This window comes from Aedes aegypti, chromosome 3, assembly GCF_002204515.2.
Source record: "Aedes aegypti strain LVP_AGWG chromosome 3, AaegL5.0 Primary Assembly, whole genome shotgun sequence".
Taxonomy (NCBI): Eukaryota; Metazoa; Arthropoda; class Insecta; order Diptera; family Culicidae; genus Aedes; species Aedes aegypti.
This window is the reverse complement of record NC_035109.1, coordinates 17,786,621-17,805,444: the sequence shown is the minus strand read 5'-3', so window position 1 is coordinate 17,805,444 and position 18,824 is coordinate 17,786,621. Positions and strand designations below refer to the sequence as shown.

Below are 18,824 nucleotides of genomic sequence, written 5' to 3'. Positions count from 1 at the left end.
AGGAGTCCATGAAATTACCGGAGCAATTGCTGGACGAAATGCCGAAGGAATTTCCTACTGAAATTTCCGGAGGAATTCCTAGACGAAATCCTCGAAAGAACTACTGTTGGAAATCGCTTGAGGAATTCCTGGAGAAAATTCTTGGGAGAGTTCCTGGACGCATTCCCCGGAGGAATTGCTATTGGAATTCCCCTGAGGAATCCCTGGCGAAAATCCTCGGAGCAATGCTTGAGGATTTCCTCGGAGGAATCTTTAAAATCTCCGCAGGAACTCTTGCAGGAAATCTCCGGAGGAACTCTTTGAGAAAATCTCCGGGGAAATTCCTGGTGTAAATCCCTAGCGAAATTCCTGGAGGAAAACTCCGGATGAATTCTCAGAAAACATCCCCGAAGGAATTCGTGGAGAAAATCCTTTTAAGAATTGCTCAACCAAACCCCCGTAGCAAATAACTGGAGGAAATCCCTGAAAGAATTTCTGTACGAAATCCTCAGAGGAATTCTTGGAGAGAAGTTTTCTGGGGGAAATTTCTGAAGGAATTCTTGGAAAAGATCTCCGGAGGAATTCCTGGATACAAATCCTCGAAAGAATTCCTGAACAAAATCCCCGGAGGAGTTCTTGGGGAAAACCCCCGGAGAATTTCATGGAAAAAAAATCTCAGAGGACGAAATCCTCGGAGTAAATGCCATTGAAAATCCACTCGAAGTTTTAGGGGGATATCCCCGAAGGAATCCCTGGAGAAGATCTCCTGAGGAAGTCTCCGGAGGAAATTCTCGAAAGAATTCCTGGAGAGAATATCTGGAGAAATCAAAGATGATATCCCTTAGCACTCCACCAATCCTTTAGAGATTCATCCAGAAATTCCACTGATTTATTTTAGTAAACTCATTTTTATGATCATTCTGATCATTCCCCAAGAAACTGCTAAGATCATCGAAGGATTTCTACAGGAATTATTTAAAAAAGACCCGACACGTTAATAATGCTTCCAGTGGACGATTAGCCCTTTGAAGGAAGCACCACACTAGACAACGGACTAGCATGCAACGCCCAGCGGCACAGTCGAAAAACTTTCTCAACGAAATTTTTTCCGGGCTGAAACGGGAATCGAACCCACACCCTTTGACACGATGCGGCCAAATGCTTGGTAACACTAACCGCACGGCCACGAAACCCACAATTTCAGGGATTTATAAAGGATTTGGCTGTAATTTGCGTAGAATAGTGTTTGAATACTATCATAGGATTTTCCTCAGAAAAAAACCTTTTGAGTTTCTTCAAATAAGTTTGTAGAAGGCCTCCGATCATTTGTGGTATTCTGGAAGTCAAGTTATAAAAAAATTCTGTAGGATGTACTTAAATAACTTTTTTGGAGTTTTTTCAGGAATGTCTCTGAGTAAACTTTAAAAAAAAAAAAATTGTGTAAATCTAATTAAAGATCTAAAAAGAAATTACTCAGGAAATAGATCGATAGGACAATTCTTGATGGAATTTATAGAAAATTTATGGCATAGTCCAAAAAAAGTAACTAATACAAATGAACAAAAAATATTTTGAAAAATTTCTCAAGAAGAAAGATAGATGATATTCAAGAGAACGCCTTGGAAAATTCTTAAATAGAATTCTGTAAATACATTTATAATTCCCCTTAATCAATCATCAGATGAATTTTGAGTGAAACTTCTTACTTCTTCTTCTTATTTGAATGCATCTGTTGAGGAATTGAGTGTATCATTAGTTAAACTCTTACAAAAATACTTAGTGGAATCAGAGAAATATTAAAATAATTGGAGCAGTTTACAGAGGCAAGCTCATAAACTCATTCCTTGTGTCTTTATACCAATCAACTGATTAAAATAGCCTGAAGAAATTCTTGACGAACTCCTTGAAGAATAAAAATTATCCAAAGGGAAAACAAAAACAAATCCTGGAAAAAAAATTCTACAGAAATCCCTAGGCTAAGTCACGAGTAATTTTTGTCTGATTCATTGAAGGAATATTTGTAATATTTCTCCCCCCCTTGATGAAAATGCTAGTTACGCCAATGGTGAAATGTCTACTAATCCGGATCTTTTTTTAACAATCTGACGGCCTTCTGAATCTGTAGAATCTATTATCCTTAGCCGGAGATTTCTTCTTAGGAATTTTGACTATACTTTTCCCGAAATCTCTGTCAAGAGAACATTCTTTGTAGTCCGGCGAATCAGTGATTCGAAATCAGGCGAAATTTATTTCAAAGCATGAAACAATTTTCGTTGTAATCTAGAGCAACCATCGCTTGATTCGGAAAAACTCTCACCAGAATATGTTAAGTAATTATTTTTTACTTGTTTATCAGTTGGAACACATTTGTAATCTGCTCAATCTGGAGTATTACTTCAAAATCTCGGAAAAATATCACGATATCTGGAAATTGTGGAAACCAAAATAAATTCTTTCGGAATGTTTAAAATCATACTGAAACTTTAAGTATTGCTTAAATAAGACGTTTTTTCAGAGAATCTTCCAGAATATGGAGTTCCGTACGAAAATGAATCACTTTCAAAATCTGGAGGATTCCGCTTTTGAAATCAAATTTCCTTTCTCGAAATCTGAACGTTTTTTACTGAATTTAGATGCTTTTTTCGTAATTTGAAGAATAACTTTTCTGAAATTAGCGATTCCATCCGCTATAAGGTGAAACCTCTTCCCAAATCGAAGAAGCCCTCTTCTCAATTCAAATAATCTTTCGCCGGAATGCGGAAATTGAATCTGAGTCAGTCTGTCAAGTCTTTCTTCAAAAGGACTCTTTGAAATTCGGAACCTGTAAAATCCCCTTAATATCTTCAACTGTTCACAAATATTCAAGAAATTCCATAAAAAAATAATTATTTTTGGAGGTTCCAGCTTTTGAATCCAAGGGATCCGTTTTTGATATTCAAAGATTTATTTCAAAATCAAAAGATAAGTTTTTTTCTGGAATCCAAAGATCTCCTTTTCGAAATCATGAGGATCTTTATTTGGAATTCAAAAAGTTGCTAAACGGAAGCCAGCGAATTTCATCTCCAAAACAGGAGCAACCTCTATGAAGAATATGGAAAATTCATCATCGGAGAACGGTAAATCTTTCTTATAAATCCAGAAAAAAAAACTTTCCCAGCTTTTTAAGTTGGAAATATATTTCTACGAAATCCCTTAAATAGCTAACTTTTCGAAAAAAGACAAAACTGTTTTCAAAATCCGAAGAAAACCAGAAGAATTACTTTTGGAAATCTTGAAGAAATTGAGTGAAGTTTATGATGTAGATTCACAATTCTTTAAATCTTTGATACCAATTTTCTATGCGGTCAATTCTTCATAACGCGATATTGAAGGAACCATCAAGTTTGGGATAGGGATGTATCGAATTATGGAACACAAAATCAGTGCAACTGCTTTTAAATGGATCATCGAAGTAGTCACGAAAAGAAATGTGGTTCTCTTTTTCCTAGATATAAAATTAGTTAGGAAACGAGTTAGGAAGAGTTGACTGTATTCCTGTCGAAGACGAAGGATCACAATTAGACACAAATACCAGGGTAATGGCAGAAATTCCGATGTTATTCTTAAAGTGTTTGTAGCATTATGACAAATTTTACGCATTTTAGTTATAATTATACTCAGACATTAAATTCTGAGAAAATTAACAGTATCTGCAACAATCATGATCCGCAGCAGACCATGAAAGCCTGTTTTTCGTCCACTGCTACAGCTCTGATTGTATCGAGGGGATAACAGTGCGTGATAAAACCCATATTAACAATCTCCAAACCTGGAGGATAGGATGTTCGGGGCTTGTTTATTATGTCAGTGAAGTAAAACACTTACCCCCAATGCTAAATAAGCGAGAAAAATGGGTTTCATTATCGTACTACTTGTAGGGCTCTCTTGCGCTAATCAAACTCGTTACAACTTGCGAAACATTGCCTATCATAGACCTATACAGAGGCGACGTTTTTCTTCGCTTGCTTTAATCGTGAATTGAAAACGAATCCTGCAATGCCTGATGATAAAATATCATCCCACTCACCTCTTTATCTTTTGCCGACAGTTCCTCCGCTAGCGTTTTCGGCTCCGTTCGACTCTCCGTCGCTGCAGCCTCCTTCGATTCACCGCTTTCGTTCGCCTCGCTGCTTCCACTACTGTCATTGTGACTATTGTTACCGATCTGCGCATTGCTACCACCACAGCTCTTATCGGAAACTACGCCATCTTTACTGCTGGCCTGATCATTGTTGCTACTGTTCACACCACCATTATCCCCATCCTTGCCCGGGCTGGGGCTGACCCTGTTACCGATACTACTGCTACAACTGTCACTTTTAGTGTTATTGTTGTTGCTACTGTTGATGATATTGTTATTGTTCATGATGAACGATTTGGCGTCCTTCAGCAGATCCAGCCGCGCATCGATGCCATCGAGCGGCGCTTTGTCAGGACTGCTGCCCAGATCTGCCATTTTGAGCTTCCCGCTGATGCTGCCGGCTTCGGAAAGGGGCGTCGTCGATGGGGACGGTGGCGTAACGCCATTCTGTTCGATGATCGTAGAGGACGCCAGCGGCGACGAAACGTTGGTTGTGGTGGTTGCGGCCGTAGCCGCCGTGGTGGCAATCGCTGCATTTAGCAACCCATCCATGCTGGCCGCTGTGGTACTGTTGGGCGATAGTTTCTCCTTCTTTTCGGCTTGCTGCAAATAGAGAATGGGATAAAGATGGCGTCAGTAAGTCATGAAGCCATGGCGGGTAGCGAGTAAGTGTCTTAAAAACAAAAACTTTGGATATCTTATTCCTGAAAAAGAGGCCAACACGAGACCAGACAGGAAACAGATATAGACAAAAAAAAAGACCAAATAGAAACCAAAATGATACCAAAAACTGGAACCACGAAAACAAAAGAAACCAAAAGGGTATGAGGAGATGAGACTTTTTAGAGAAAGATTCTCAAATAAATCGACCAGACATTCAGATCAGACTCCCAAGACATTCAATCAAAAATAGAGACGTTTTAGAGATTTGCATTAAAATAATGACGAAATCTCTAAAAAACAAAGCTGCTACCAGCCCTGTAAATCCAATGCCCGGCCGAGATTTGATGACCAAGTGACCTTCAATTTTGGCGTGTTAAATTGAATTTTTACGATTGGAAATATGTGTGAGCGCGGCGGCGACCATTTGAGTAAACATAACCCAAAAAACAAAAGTAACTAGCATCGAGTCATTCTGTGAGAAAAAAACGAGACATGCAAAGCTAATTAACCAGCGGCTGTTCGCCATGATCTGGGGTGATCTAATGTACTCAACCTCGCACAGTATCCATTATCGAGCAGCACCCGAAATACCAATAAAAGGCCAATAAAAGTGTAATTGTTTTTAACCGTCACAGCTCACAGTAATGGGGTCAACGAAAAAAATGGCGGCACTGAGGCGCAAGCGTTGCTTCACACTCAGCTTCACACCTGTCTGCAGTGATCCAAGGCGCACTAGATCGATCGCGAATCAACAGCAGCAATCTTGATCTTCATTAATGCATGTTTACGGCGTCCTGTTGCGACTGAAATAAATATCTCGACCGCCACGGTGCGCTGATGACTCACGGAATATTTTCCGATCGCACCGTGGATCCCACTTAGAAAAACATCATTAAAATTTTGACAAGATGTCGCCGGCTGCCCGGTCGATATTCATAACTTAAACGATTTCGAATTCCGATCGCAATCGGATGTGAAACAGTTGCCGCTGGTCGACTCTGCCCTGGATTTTTCTTCGCTGGGAAATCGAAACTAATAACTATAAATATGAAATCTCTCGAGTAGTTCTTTTTCCAACCTATCACCTACCATACAACAGCTTTTAAATCTAAATAAATAAACAAATCGCCCCTCGAAGACATCCAGAGATCCGAACCGGCAGCCGGAATGCGTATCTTTGAAGATCGAACATCGGCGCGTTAAAGTGACGGAATTCTACGGGGCCAAGTTCATGGGTGTAGCCAGGATTTCCGAATAAATTCAAAAGTACTTTCACAAATTTCAAGGAAAAAGGATTCTTACTCATAGCTCCTGCATTCCTTTTGCATGAACCGTAAACAACCACCATTTCATTTCTATTTGTATAGATTTCGTAGCAAAATTTTAAGAAAATATATTATTTCAGGAATCCTTCTAAGAGCCAAGAGAGTTATTAATAGCAACACTCTGGATGAATTAATTAGGAAATAAAAAGACAGTGAACAATGCAGAAAAATCCGTAATACATATGTATATAAATTTTCAAGAATGAAATCCTTATAAAATTCACAATACGTTTTTTCTGCAATTCCTAGAATAATTCATAAAGCAACTCAAATGTGTATTTAAAAAAAAGCTGATTCGGATTCTATAGATAAATTGAGAGAAATTCAAGGCTGAATTTCTGGAATAATTCTCAAAGGCATTTCATGGGAAGAATTGCTGGAAAAACTCGAGAATCTACTGGGTCGAACTATAGAATAATCCCTGTAGTAGTTATGGAAGATTTTCAAAGGCTGGTAACCCGTCATCAAGCCATATCATGACATACAAACATCATTCCATTTGTATTCTTCTTAATCACTAATGAACCTTTTAGCAATAATAACCTCAACAGATTTTTTTTAAGTTGTCACCCACCCATTTTCCATTTTCACTACACCCATGACCAAGTCGCACTTTAATGAGTCCTTCCTGTAACCCTCTTTCACTTCACTCAACCCAAGAGAGGATCTGCCAATTTTTGAAGCGTCGCCAGTGTATATCCGACCGTGTGCGAAATATAATCTAATTAGCTAGATAAATACCACACACTTACTCGACTCACTCATTCCAATCAACTAGTAGCTACTAGGAGGGAGCATCTTTTTGGTCACTTTGTCGACCCTACAGAGCTGACTAACTGACTGACTACCGGCCCTGGTGCCACTGTGTGGTGACACAAAATTAGATCCGTGGCCGACCGCGCGCGGTGATTAATGCCGTAATTAATATTTTAATCCCGAGTTTGAGAGGTGCATACTAACTAAACACAACACTGAGCCGCACTGTTCTAGTGGTTCTATCTGGCAGAACATATCTTGGCGCGCATCGCCACTTTCGGGATCTACCTGTCACCCGTACTAGATCAGCACAGTGGAAGAAAACCGGACAAAATCTCAAAAAATCATAGCAAAAATTCATATTCAAAATATTTTAATGTTACAAATACTTGAATTATTGTAATAAAAAAAGCTATAGTGAATTGCTGTAATTGAAGCTTCTCTACGAAAAAACTGCTATCAACAGTATAAAGTACGTCCGTAAAAACAAATGCACAAACGTTATGCACAAATTCGCAGGTGTTCAAAATATCTAACTGACTTCGTTCTTTTTTTCAAACAATGCTCAGTATCGAATGCTCCTTTATCAAATTTAAAAATTCGTTTTAGACTATATCAAAGTTCCAGACCTAAGGGGCATGGGAGTAGGGGTAGGTATGCTTATTAAACTGATGCAAAATTTGAACTTTTTGATCTTTCCCAAATTTGAAGTGATTTGCAAGAAACTTGGTTGTACATACGCTATTTGAAGTTTATATGGAAATTACTATGGAAAAGGCAAACATTTTGTGTTCAGTCCTCTAACTGCTCGTCATAATGATCTATGGAAAAGTAAACACACTCATCTCATGTGAAAACTTACCAGCTACAACTTTGCCGTAGACCTTATTTTGATGGGACGTAAGGATAATTTGTTATTATTCATAACAAAGTCTAAATCATTCAACTACTTTCAGAGCTACACTGCTTTTTTGCTGTAGAACATAGTAGCCTGGATTACTTTGATGTATTCTTCTCGCCAGGAGAACCACTGTTGCCTGCCAAATAGTTGGTGAAGCATGCTATATGCAAACCCACTTAATGATGATGAATAACATTTTATCCTGAGGTCCACTCAAAAAGTGGTCTTCGGCAAAGTTGTAGCTGGGAGGATTTCACATTAGAAGGTTTTTCTCACTTTTTCATAAAATTTTATGACGAACAGATAGAGGTCTGAACACAAAAAAATTGGCGTTTTCTATAGAAATCTCCACATAAACTTCAAATGACGTGTGCACAGTCAATTTTTTTCCGAACCACTTCAAACTTTGGGAGGATGCTATTTACAAAATTTAAAATTTAATTAAAATCGTTTAAGCAAAGGGGAGCTAAAATTTCAAAATTTGCATCACTCTAATGCTTATTTTACATTACTTTGTCATAGGTTGACACAAATTTAAATTTTTCTATTTTATCCAAACATATATCTCATGTGAAGGCTTATTTGTTAACTACATATTGTTATGAGAAAAAGAGGAAACTATTGGTGATTTAATGGTGTTATTCATGATATTTCAATGAAGGATTGCCCTTGGAACATTTCAGAATACATAAGTACGAATTGCATTTTTCACTTTGTGTGTAACTCTTGGGTGAATGATTTATAATCATTTTAAATATCAACTTTTATCTTACCTTATACTTCCTTAGAAAATTCATATGATGCTGTACCTTCATTATAACGAAAGCTTTAGCTTAATAGAACCATGACTGACGCGACAACCCGAAAACTATGTAAATTGTACCCTTTCTTGCCAGAATATTTTCAGTAGTGATATTCTCCAAAACGCATAGTGCATTTATTTATAACCTTTCTAATCGTAATGTCTCAAAGGTATGTAAGAAAATAATAGCATTAATCAAATAAATCAAACTATTTATCATTTGTTCAATATACACAAACTCGATCAACGTCTTACATATTCTTGTGGAGGATGAGAGACACGATAAATATATTTGTCAATAGACACGATAAAGTTTTTCATGGTATTTTCCAGCTTAGTAAAGTGTGACATGATTTGTGCATGACCCCCGAAAAATTCTGGCTCGTGAGAAGAATTTTTGAGAATATCTATGAGCAAAACTAGGAAACTAGGAAACCTAGGAAACAAGGAACGATTGTTTGCTGAGGAAATTCCAGCAAAATAGTTGGTAGAGTATCTGCGCGATGAAAAATTTTCAAGCATCTTCAGTTTATCTGAAAACCTTTGCGATTAGCTGGGTCACTTCGGTGCAAAGAAAACAAAAATTCATAAATTCACAGAAGTTTTACTCTATATCCATTTGTTACATAGAAATAGATGAGGAAATTAGAACAATCTCACTGATTATAAATGCAAGAAGTCTATTTAGCAGGTCTATTTTTATCAAATTTGTAGAAATATAAATAAAAAAGATATTAATATTTTTTAATATGAATGATAACAAAATTTGTTCCAAAGAATGATCCAAACGACAGGACTGGTACTGTTTTTCTTTTTAGAGACTTGGTCTCAATCTTTACGCGAGTCTCTAAAAAGCCTCTATTTTATAAGGGACCCATTTAATGGTCTCTAAAGCATCTATTTTCACCATCATTGTTTCTAAAGCCTCTTAGTTTCCCCATTTCGCTAGCATTGAATCCTGATGCAAAATTGTACAAATAAACCTTCAAAGACTGTTACAGGTTCGCGAGCCTCTTCAAGAAACTCGTCTCTGATTCCCCGAGGAAAAATTTCAGGAATTATCATAGTGATATTTTTCAAAATCTCCATAGCTACTACCTCCAATAGCTTCCTTGGGTATTACTTTGATTTTTTTTTCCAAAACTATCAGGATTTTATCCAAATATTTTTCACTTTTTCTTTATTAAAATTCTCTAGGAGATCTTCAAAAGATTTCTACAGAATTTCTTTCGAGGAAATCCATAACGGTGCATTCCAAAGTGTTTGAAAAATTGAATAACTCAAGAGTTTTTTTTTTGCAAAAACCCTACAAGAATTCCTCTAGCTGTTCATGCGGATTACACTAAGAATTCATCCACGTTTCCTCCCAAAAATCCAAAATTCATCGAGGGATTTTTAGAACATTTTTTTAAAGGAATTTTCCAACATTTTATGCACGTATTTCTCCAGCAGTTTTAACGAATAAATAATGTTTCCAATCATTCTTTCCATCATTCCTACACATATTTCTATAGAGATTCTTTCCAATGTTTTTCGAGAAATCCTGCGGAATACTATCCTGAGATTCGAATGATATTTTTGATTGTCTTAGAAAATTATCTAGGAAAGTTTCTAAACTTCCTCAGGAGTCCAGGAGTTATCGCAGAGATCCTTATTCTTAAAAGGTGACTTAAAAACTTACCCATGTTTTATCAAAGGTTACTCTAGAATTTTCTTACGAATACCTCACGAATTTATTTTTCAGATTTTTTTTCTGGTCGTTACCGTGGATACATTCCTGGAAGAATTCCGAAAAAAACTTTGAAGACTTATTGAAAAAAATCTCAAAAAAGGTATCCCCAATAAACCCAATTTTGAAGGAAGTCCGTAGAAGTTCTGAAGAAATTATTGATTCAATTATAGAGCACGTTTTGGCAGGGAATCTTAGAGGATGTCACAGGGAAATAGATGTATGAATCACTGGATATAATCTTGGAGGAATTAGAGCCTTCTTGAAGATTTTGATTTCGATTTCTGAAATAATCTTTGAAAAAAAAATTCCATTTTTGGGGTTTTCCTTGGGAAAATCCAGGTTAAAATCATGAGGTATCCTTAACAAAATTCTTGGAGAAATTTTTTGGGAAATAATCACTAAATGAACTTCTTTAAAAATTTCTGGAGCAGTTTCAGAACCTTTGGGCAAATACCTGAATAGTTTCCTGATGGAATTCCTAGAGAAAATCAAGAAAAAAACGAACAGTACTTCTTGTCGTAATGTCACGAGGTATTCTTTAAAAAAAGTGTTAAATCGTTGAGAAATGTCTGCTTTGATGCTACAAAGAATCAAATTCTTTTCTCCTGGCTCTTATTATGAAACATAACATAATTTATGTTCCCTTGGTTCTTGTTTGGTCTTTTTTCGGCCTCTTTTCAGTTCCTTTGAGGGTTTTTTTTTCTGGCAATTACTTTTTTTCTTCAATTTTTTTGGTCTTCAATTTCCTATTTTTAAGGCATTTTGTCGCTATTAGGCATTTGAAGACGAAAAGCTTCTTCAATCTTGTAGTAACAACTGGCATGAAAATGAAGGGGTTAAAATCAAAGGGGTTGTCAATGATAAGAACCTAGTTTTGAGAAAATCTACTTTGATTAATTTTCAGCAATTTTTGTATAAATTGTATGAGAGTCAAAAAACAAGCCAATCTTCTAAGAATGATGTCTTTTTTTTGTGTTGAGCAGAAAAATCTCTTTAAATATCGATATAACGCTTGGAAACAGTAGAATTTCCTCAACTCATTTCTAAACCGACTAAATGGTACTTACACCCCTTTGCACTTGAGCCCCTTAAATATAGTTACTTTCAATTTTCAGTTCAGGGTTAAATTGTTCTTAGCTTCATTGTGCACAAAATATTTGCCAACGTTTGTCCTACCCATGGTTTCGAACGTGGACGCGCTTGCTATACCGTAGTTGCTATTTATGAAGATGCACAAAGAATCAACTAAAAGTTCGACTGGGATCGGCCATAATCTTCTTTGGTATGCATAATTCAGTGCCTCTTTTGATAGCATAGCATAGCATAGCATAGCATAGGCTGACTGTACATGTCAATGGTTGCTACTCCGTGATTGATCGGAACTGGTAAGAATTGCACTACGATCCAAATGAATAAGGGATGGGAGTTTCCGCTTACTCTCGAAGTGCAATTTTAGCAGATCTAATATTATTGATCAATAACGGCGCCGGCCCAGTCCTCACAGTCAGTTGGGATGGGGAAGGAATGTTAGGATGTAATGCTTGTTGCTTCTAGAGTCCGAGAATACCTCTGCATCTCCACAATCACCACGGGAAGGGTGTTTATTAGTGAGGGAGGAAAAGATCTGGAAGTCACCTTTGATCGGTGATGCGATCCATGGACAAGGGGGGGAATATACGACTTATATTTAAAGCTAGTTTTGTATTCTTGTCTCGAGATGTTTTTGGTAGAAAACTTAAAAAAATACGTCAACATCTATAATGTCGAACAATTCAAAAGAAGTTTTTATTAATATATTTTAAATCATATGAAACAGGAATAATGCCGACACTTGTAGTGACGAACCATACATAGTTTGTTTGAAAATTACATATGAGTATTACTGTGCATTTTTGTCTCGAGATGGTTGAAGTTTCGAAAAATACGTCAACATTCACAATGTCGAACAATTCAAAAGATATTTTTATAATGTCAAAAAGATAAAAATATATGTATATTGAAATTGTATAAAACAAGCATAATGCCGACACTTATAGTGACGAACCATACAAAGTTTGTTTCGATATTACACAAAAGTTACGCTTTCAAGAAAAAAATGTTTTATCACAAGCATGAAACGAACTCACCAGTTGGTAATCCATCCTCGACTGAACACAAATATCTCTTCGCACTCACACAGTGCGAACAGAAAAACTTCTTGGCGTCCCGTCTTGCTTGGGTTTTCCCAAATACCTACCCAGCAAGACGCGTGTAAACAAGAAAAAAAGAAGTTCTCCGTTGACGAAAACACGCGTGTTTTGACTTCCCGGGAAAAGGGAATTAAAATTGTCACTTCCCCGGAATTCCTGGGATCTCGAGAAATTCTCAACAACGTAAGAATAAAGCAAGCTGGTGGATTGTTTTCAATTATCCATATATTTTGAATAATATACCCTTAACCCTAAAAAACTATTCTAGCACAGCATAGCGGATAATAAGCCCTCAATCTGATGAATCGCTTTGCCGAAGACACTAACCTTCTAGCTGGTAAGCATCTTGATGTAGAGAAGATTGGAGATATATTTCAATTAGCGCCACATAGTGGACAAATTCCCAATCAGACTCTTTACCGCCAGATAGTTCTTGATCTGCTGAATAACTTTGCCGAAGATACCAACTATCTAGCTTTTAAGGATTTTAAGATAAAGACAATTGTCACTAGAGCCACTTAGCGGAAAAATTCTCAATCAGAAAATCTACCGCCAGATGGCTTTTGATCTGCTAAACAACTTTTCCGAAGACAACATCCTTCTAGCTCATTTAGATGTTGAGATATCCGTTTGAGGCCAATTTTGAACCCCTCATGTCCACGCTTTTTCCGTTACCTAGCGAAGGGGGAGGGGTCAGGAGGGATGTCTCACCCAAAGATTATAAGACCAACTAACCGCATTTACTTCAAAATTTATTTCAAATTAATTGATCTACTAGTTTCCAAATGGTGACCATTTAAAAATTCAAGGATTGTCTCAGGCTTCTAAGGGTTAATGGAACAGAATTCTGTAGTTCGGAAATTTGTTATTTCTTATACCAAAATAAGCAAACAGTAAAACTTTCAAGAAATTGGGATACATTTTTAAGTTTTTCACGACTTCTCTGTGGAAACCCGCCACTGTGCAGCGTTGCGTCGGATTGCGCTCTGGTCGGTTGTCATGGTTGCGTGAGATACGTGTTGCTTTGATCGACACGGGCGGCGCTTTTCACAGCGCCTCTGGTGAAACAACAGGGTTTTGTTTCCATCGAGGCGCACAAAGTAACTATACCCGAGCAGAAGAAAATTGCTGCAGAATAGCAATACATTTCTTAAACCAACCACCTAAATAAGGAATAAAAAAAACACAACGTTAGAGGTTAAATGTTTCCAATAATATCTCATGCACATTCTACAAACACCTAATCGATAATGTTATCAAGCATTACAATACCCTAATAATACATGGTTAATTTTGATATAGATGAGAAATCCTTTATGAGAGAGATTCGCGGGAGCTGACATTTCTGTCAAAGTGTGAGCCAATCGAACAGCGAGAGCTGTCAAAGTGTGAGCCAAACGAACATGCGTTATGTTTGTTTTGAACTTTCTTGAGGAGTAATGTAATCCGCTTGAAATTATTTCGGCAAAAGTTAAATATTTTTCTTTTTTGAATTTTTGTCAATGCAATTTCTAGTTGTTGATTTTTTTTGGCTGTTTATTAGATTGGATATGTAGATCAAAGATCTATAACGAAGCAAAATACACTTTTTAGCAATGAGGAAGTCATGTCCGTGTTACAATATTATTCTCGACGCCGAGCAAAATCAGCACTGCTGATCTGTTGCCAAGTCATTCCATTTTACTGCCGCTTATAAAGGATCACTAAAATACATATGTCCGATTATGTTTTAGAGTCCTCGGCTACAAAGCAAAGCCATGCTGAAGGTGTCTGAGTTCGATTCCCAATCGGTCCAGGATCTTTTCGTAATGTAAATTTCCTTGACATTACCGTCGTACTTGCCAAACGAAAAACTATTGCGAAAATGGCATCTTTGACAAAGAAAGCTTTTAGGTATCATAGCTCGATGCTGCCTTAACTCGATGGTCAATGCGTAGATAGCTGAGAGTTATTCCTTTCTCCTCGGGTAACGTGAGTGAATCAATTTGGGTTTGCTCGGAGAGCGACGAAATGCGCGGACCGAGGAGCTAAAAGATCGAGATGATGGACATTCGACAGCTGGTTGAGAAGATGATGATGTTTTGTAACTCTCTCTCTCTCTTTGCCAGAGAGGTAAGTATCTGTAACTGAAACGAGCTTGTTCCGTTTTTTTTGTTGGGTGGAGGTGTCGTTGAGTAGACAATGATCACCGACCGACCGACCGGCTGTGGAAAGATGTCGGGTCGACTTTGACAGTTTAGACAGATTGCAATCACGTCTCGAGAGAAGAGGATACTCGTATTGGCAGCGACGACGATGACACGGGAATGTAATTATTTCGTTTGTTTTTGCGTCCGATGATTGGACAGAGAATTGACACAGTGATGCATTACTGCTAGAGGGTAAAAGCTTACAAAATACATTCAAGGATGCTCGAATGTACAAATATCTCTGTTTTTCATAGCTTTTTCAAAATTCATGTAGTTACACGATATGTTCCTACACGAATGATTTCATATAACAATCGCTATGATCCTTCAATTCTACTTCTGCTTCGAGGTTCTTTTCGTCTAGGAGATTTTCTCGACTTCCGTTAGCTTGGAGTGTTTTCGTGAATGCCACACGCATATGCAAAAACGATCAATTGGCGAAGAAAGCTTTCTGTTCATAACTGAGGAAGTGCACAAAAAACTCTAAGCTAAGAAGCAAGTTCTGTCTCAGTTGGAGCAAAATGTTAGAAAAGAAGTAGATTAACAGTCTAACATTTCCACTATTTCCGATGATGAGCTAGTGGCATTTATATTGTTCTCTGTACAAATTCACTGTTTCTTTTCAATCATCGAACAGTTCTTTGAATGTTACGGTCATCTACGCTTATGTACATGCTTATGAATTAAATAAACATTCAACAAACTATCAAATGCGTCAAAACGAACGCTACTTTTCGTTCATCACAGTTGACATTATACTACCGATGCCCATTGACCATATCATCATAATCATCATCAAACAGCGCACTAATCGTAACGACTACTATACAATTACGGCGCAACGCATGCGCTTATACCAATATCGTCCCATCGAACAGACCACGGTTCAGGGCGGGTGCATTGTGACACCCACCCACCCATACAATTCATATGTCTGGCACACGGACTGTCGAGCTGCCAATACCAATCGCATGACCGGTTTAATGAGTGCGACACAATAATATTTATCAGCAATTATTGCCTCAATAAACTCACTCCGTTCCATTCGCTTGTACACTTCGCTGCCGTTCGTTGTCACTTGCATCCAATCCAATTGGTGTCAAATTGCCTCTGTCTCTTTCCCTCCCACGGGCATTTGAGGCGACGACACACGACATATCTCCATCAGAGACCGTCCGTCCCAACCAGACCGACTCTTTTCATATCGCGCGGGCTGTTTATTAACCAAACCAGCAATTTAAAGAGGATATCCGCTCTCACTGCTGCTGACCACCCCTCTTGAACGCCCACTCTTTTCCACAACCGCGGATCCAAAAACGGCAAATTATCAATGTTTTATTGCTATTTTATATGCATTTAACATACAGATCAACGCCCGAAATTGACCGAACACCAGCATCACTCACACACCGTCCGTCCCAATGGTCAATCCCACTTGCGCTACATAAAAATGGAATTGAAATTGAAAATTATTACCATCGCTCATTCGCCCGTGCCACTCCCACCCTGTGACCCCATCAACAAGTTGCCCCCGGTTTCGGTGTGATCATTGCAGTTTCATAATGCATACCACCCCGATTACACTAAAATCTCAATTTACTATAAGATTAAATAATTAGATTTAGTCAGCCACTTTCTCTACAGAATGATGATTTTTACAGCACGAGTTGTAAATTTATTCTACGAGGCTTGCCGATTAGGATAATTATAACGAGTGCTGTAAAAATCGAGTTCTGCAACGAGTTACGTACAACATTTTTTTGCAATTTCGTAGAAGACCACGTGAGGGTATCAGAAATTATATCGGAATGCATTCACCATTATTTTGCAATTTCTGAAAAAAAAATGTTGTGTAACGATTCATTACGCAACTCAAAACAGTTGCGTAGTTAGAAAGCGTTGCGTAATGAATCATTTCAGTTGCGTAATGACTATTCCCGCACTGCATACTTCAGTGCAGGAATGTAAGCCGTCAAAAACGCCTTTGACGCATCCCCGTTCCATTACGTAAATGGAAGCTTCTGTGTACCTACACATTCCGTAGTCCGATTTGAGCAATCTGTATTCGCAGTCGGAAAACTTTTCCCAATGCAAATCTGGTCTGGCGCTATTTTTGTTTATAACAATTTCAATAACAAAACGAAGTGCGTTTCACCTCGTCACCACCCTCATCCACAGCGGAAACCATCATCTGCCAATATATGGTCGAAACCGAAAAATTTGGATTTCCCTCGGTTTCGACTGAATCGAAGCACAATCCCACTGACTGGTAATAACGACGATGCAGCCGCGGCGTTTAAAATAAATAACAACTTTTGTGGCATTTCGGAAAAATGTTATGGAAAATGATAACCCACACCACGACACGTTATTTCGCACGCGAGAAGTGGGCCTTCGAGTAAGCCGATTTTTTGAGTAATGCTTTTGCGGACATTTTTATAGGCCCGATATACCTATTACGTGTACTATTTGGCGAAAAGTGGTGAACAATTAAAAAATTGCACCAATTCCGGTCGGTGTGGTCGCCACTGAATGGAAAACGTCGTTTCGTATGAGAGAGAGTGATTCGGGGTGTGTGTATTAAGCAAATAATTGCACCATTAATTATCCGAATAATTGTTTGCACTGCATTAACGGACCGACCGGGGGGAGACTAGACCACTTTGGGGTCTTCCGCTGACCAAAAAGCTGCCCGGTTCGTGTTAAAAAGTCGTTTGTCAATGGGTGAAGGGAAGTATTTTGATGAGAGCTGCTTTTTTGTCTGGTGTGACAAACACTTGAGCGGCTTTAGATTCTGCAGATGTGCATTCAAAAAATATGGAAATCCATGCCTCAGCTTGGCAATGTTCAAAAAAACATATATTTACTATAAGATATCTTTAAATAATATAAATAAATTAGTGACGTATTGGTGAGCTCGTTCCATAATATATTTTACCCATCCATCTGTTAAAGTGATGAACAACTGATAATTCTTTCAAATAATTATTTCTGATAATTCTCTTAAATGTTGATGGTATTAAGCTAACTTAGAAAGCAGTGAAAAATATTGATCCGAGTCTGAATGTCGCAAAGCCCATCATTAATACAACCGGCTCACTCTGGAATCTTTATCGATTCACACTCATTTTACTCACTATCGCTTTATGCACCTTCTAATCACTCTTTACCGAGTGTTCAGGAAATGGTAGTACTTATGTATATGAGAATTACATTGAACCTTTAAATAGATAGCCTTCAAGTTGTACGCCCAAAATTATTAGCGATAAACTGTATTTGTCGGACTACAATCTGTGTCCTTCTCTGTAGACGATGACCTTGCAGGGCCGTAATCGCACACAGGCACATGAATTTCAAAGTTCACAGGAATTCTCATGATGCCAGTGGTATCCTTGTTTCGCCAATCGACGGATAACTAATGAATCGTGATTCCAACAAACCTTGATTCCCACCTGGGTCGCATCTATTCAGCTCAGCCATGCCAGCAGGCCAAAGTTGATCCGATTTCACGGACCAACCTAATTCTTTCATCGCGACCGCATTCATATGCAAAATCGTTCCGTCCGACCAATTCTTTCATCGATACCGAAAAGGGAACGCCACGTCTTCCACACGTCTATAGATCCATTTCCGAAAATTAATTCATCCAAACGATCTCCTCAATACGGTCGCTTCAGCATTATTTTCCCATCATTACCATATTTTTTTCTTACTTTCCTTCCTTCATGCTCACAAAACTTCAAATAGACATGGCAAATAAAGACGAACGAACGGCGCAGAGAGCCATCGTCATCCATCGATATTTCTCACAGTCAGTCAGTCCGGACAGCTTCGGAGTGGCGAAAAGACGTCTCCTCGGTGAAGATATGACAACCCGAAGGCCCACGATTGTGACGACCGACGACGAACTCCTCTCAAACGTGTGTACTTACTCCTCTTCCGCAGCGCAACAACAACAGCCAGCTCGGCAGCACAATGCATTGAATCAAACACAATGAAAAAAATGTGCTCATTTGAATAATAAGATGATCTGCTTTTCTCAAACTTCTCCCTCCCGAACCTGAACCCGGAGACCGAGCGACGAACGAGCCCATAAAAGGGCTCACTCGCTCGAGCACACAATCGGTTTCTTATACACTTTTGTGTGTGATTTATGATTATGTAATTT

At 38.2% G+C, this 18,824-nt stretch overlaps 1 protein-coding gene across 3 annotated transcripts in view; it reads right to left on the bottom strand.

The window, feature by feature from the left end:
• Positions 1-18,824, bottom strand: part of LOC5569395 (homeobox protein cut) — a 564,153-nt gene that overhangs the window by 235,962 nt on the left and 309,367 nt on the right. For all 3 annotated transcript variants that reach the window (XM_021852179.1, XM_021852180.1, XM_021852181.1), the window contains exon 2: positions 4,046-4,702. In XM_021852179.1, the coding sequence (XP_021707871.1) occupies positions 4,046-4,702 (657 nt within the window). The remainder of the gene's footprint in view (positions 1-4,045; positions 4,703-18,824) is intronic.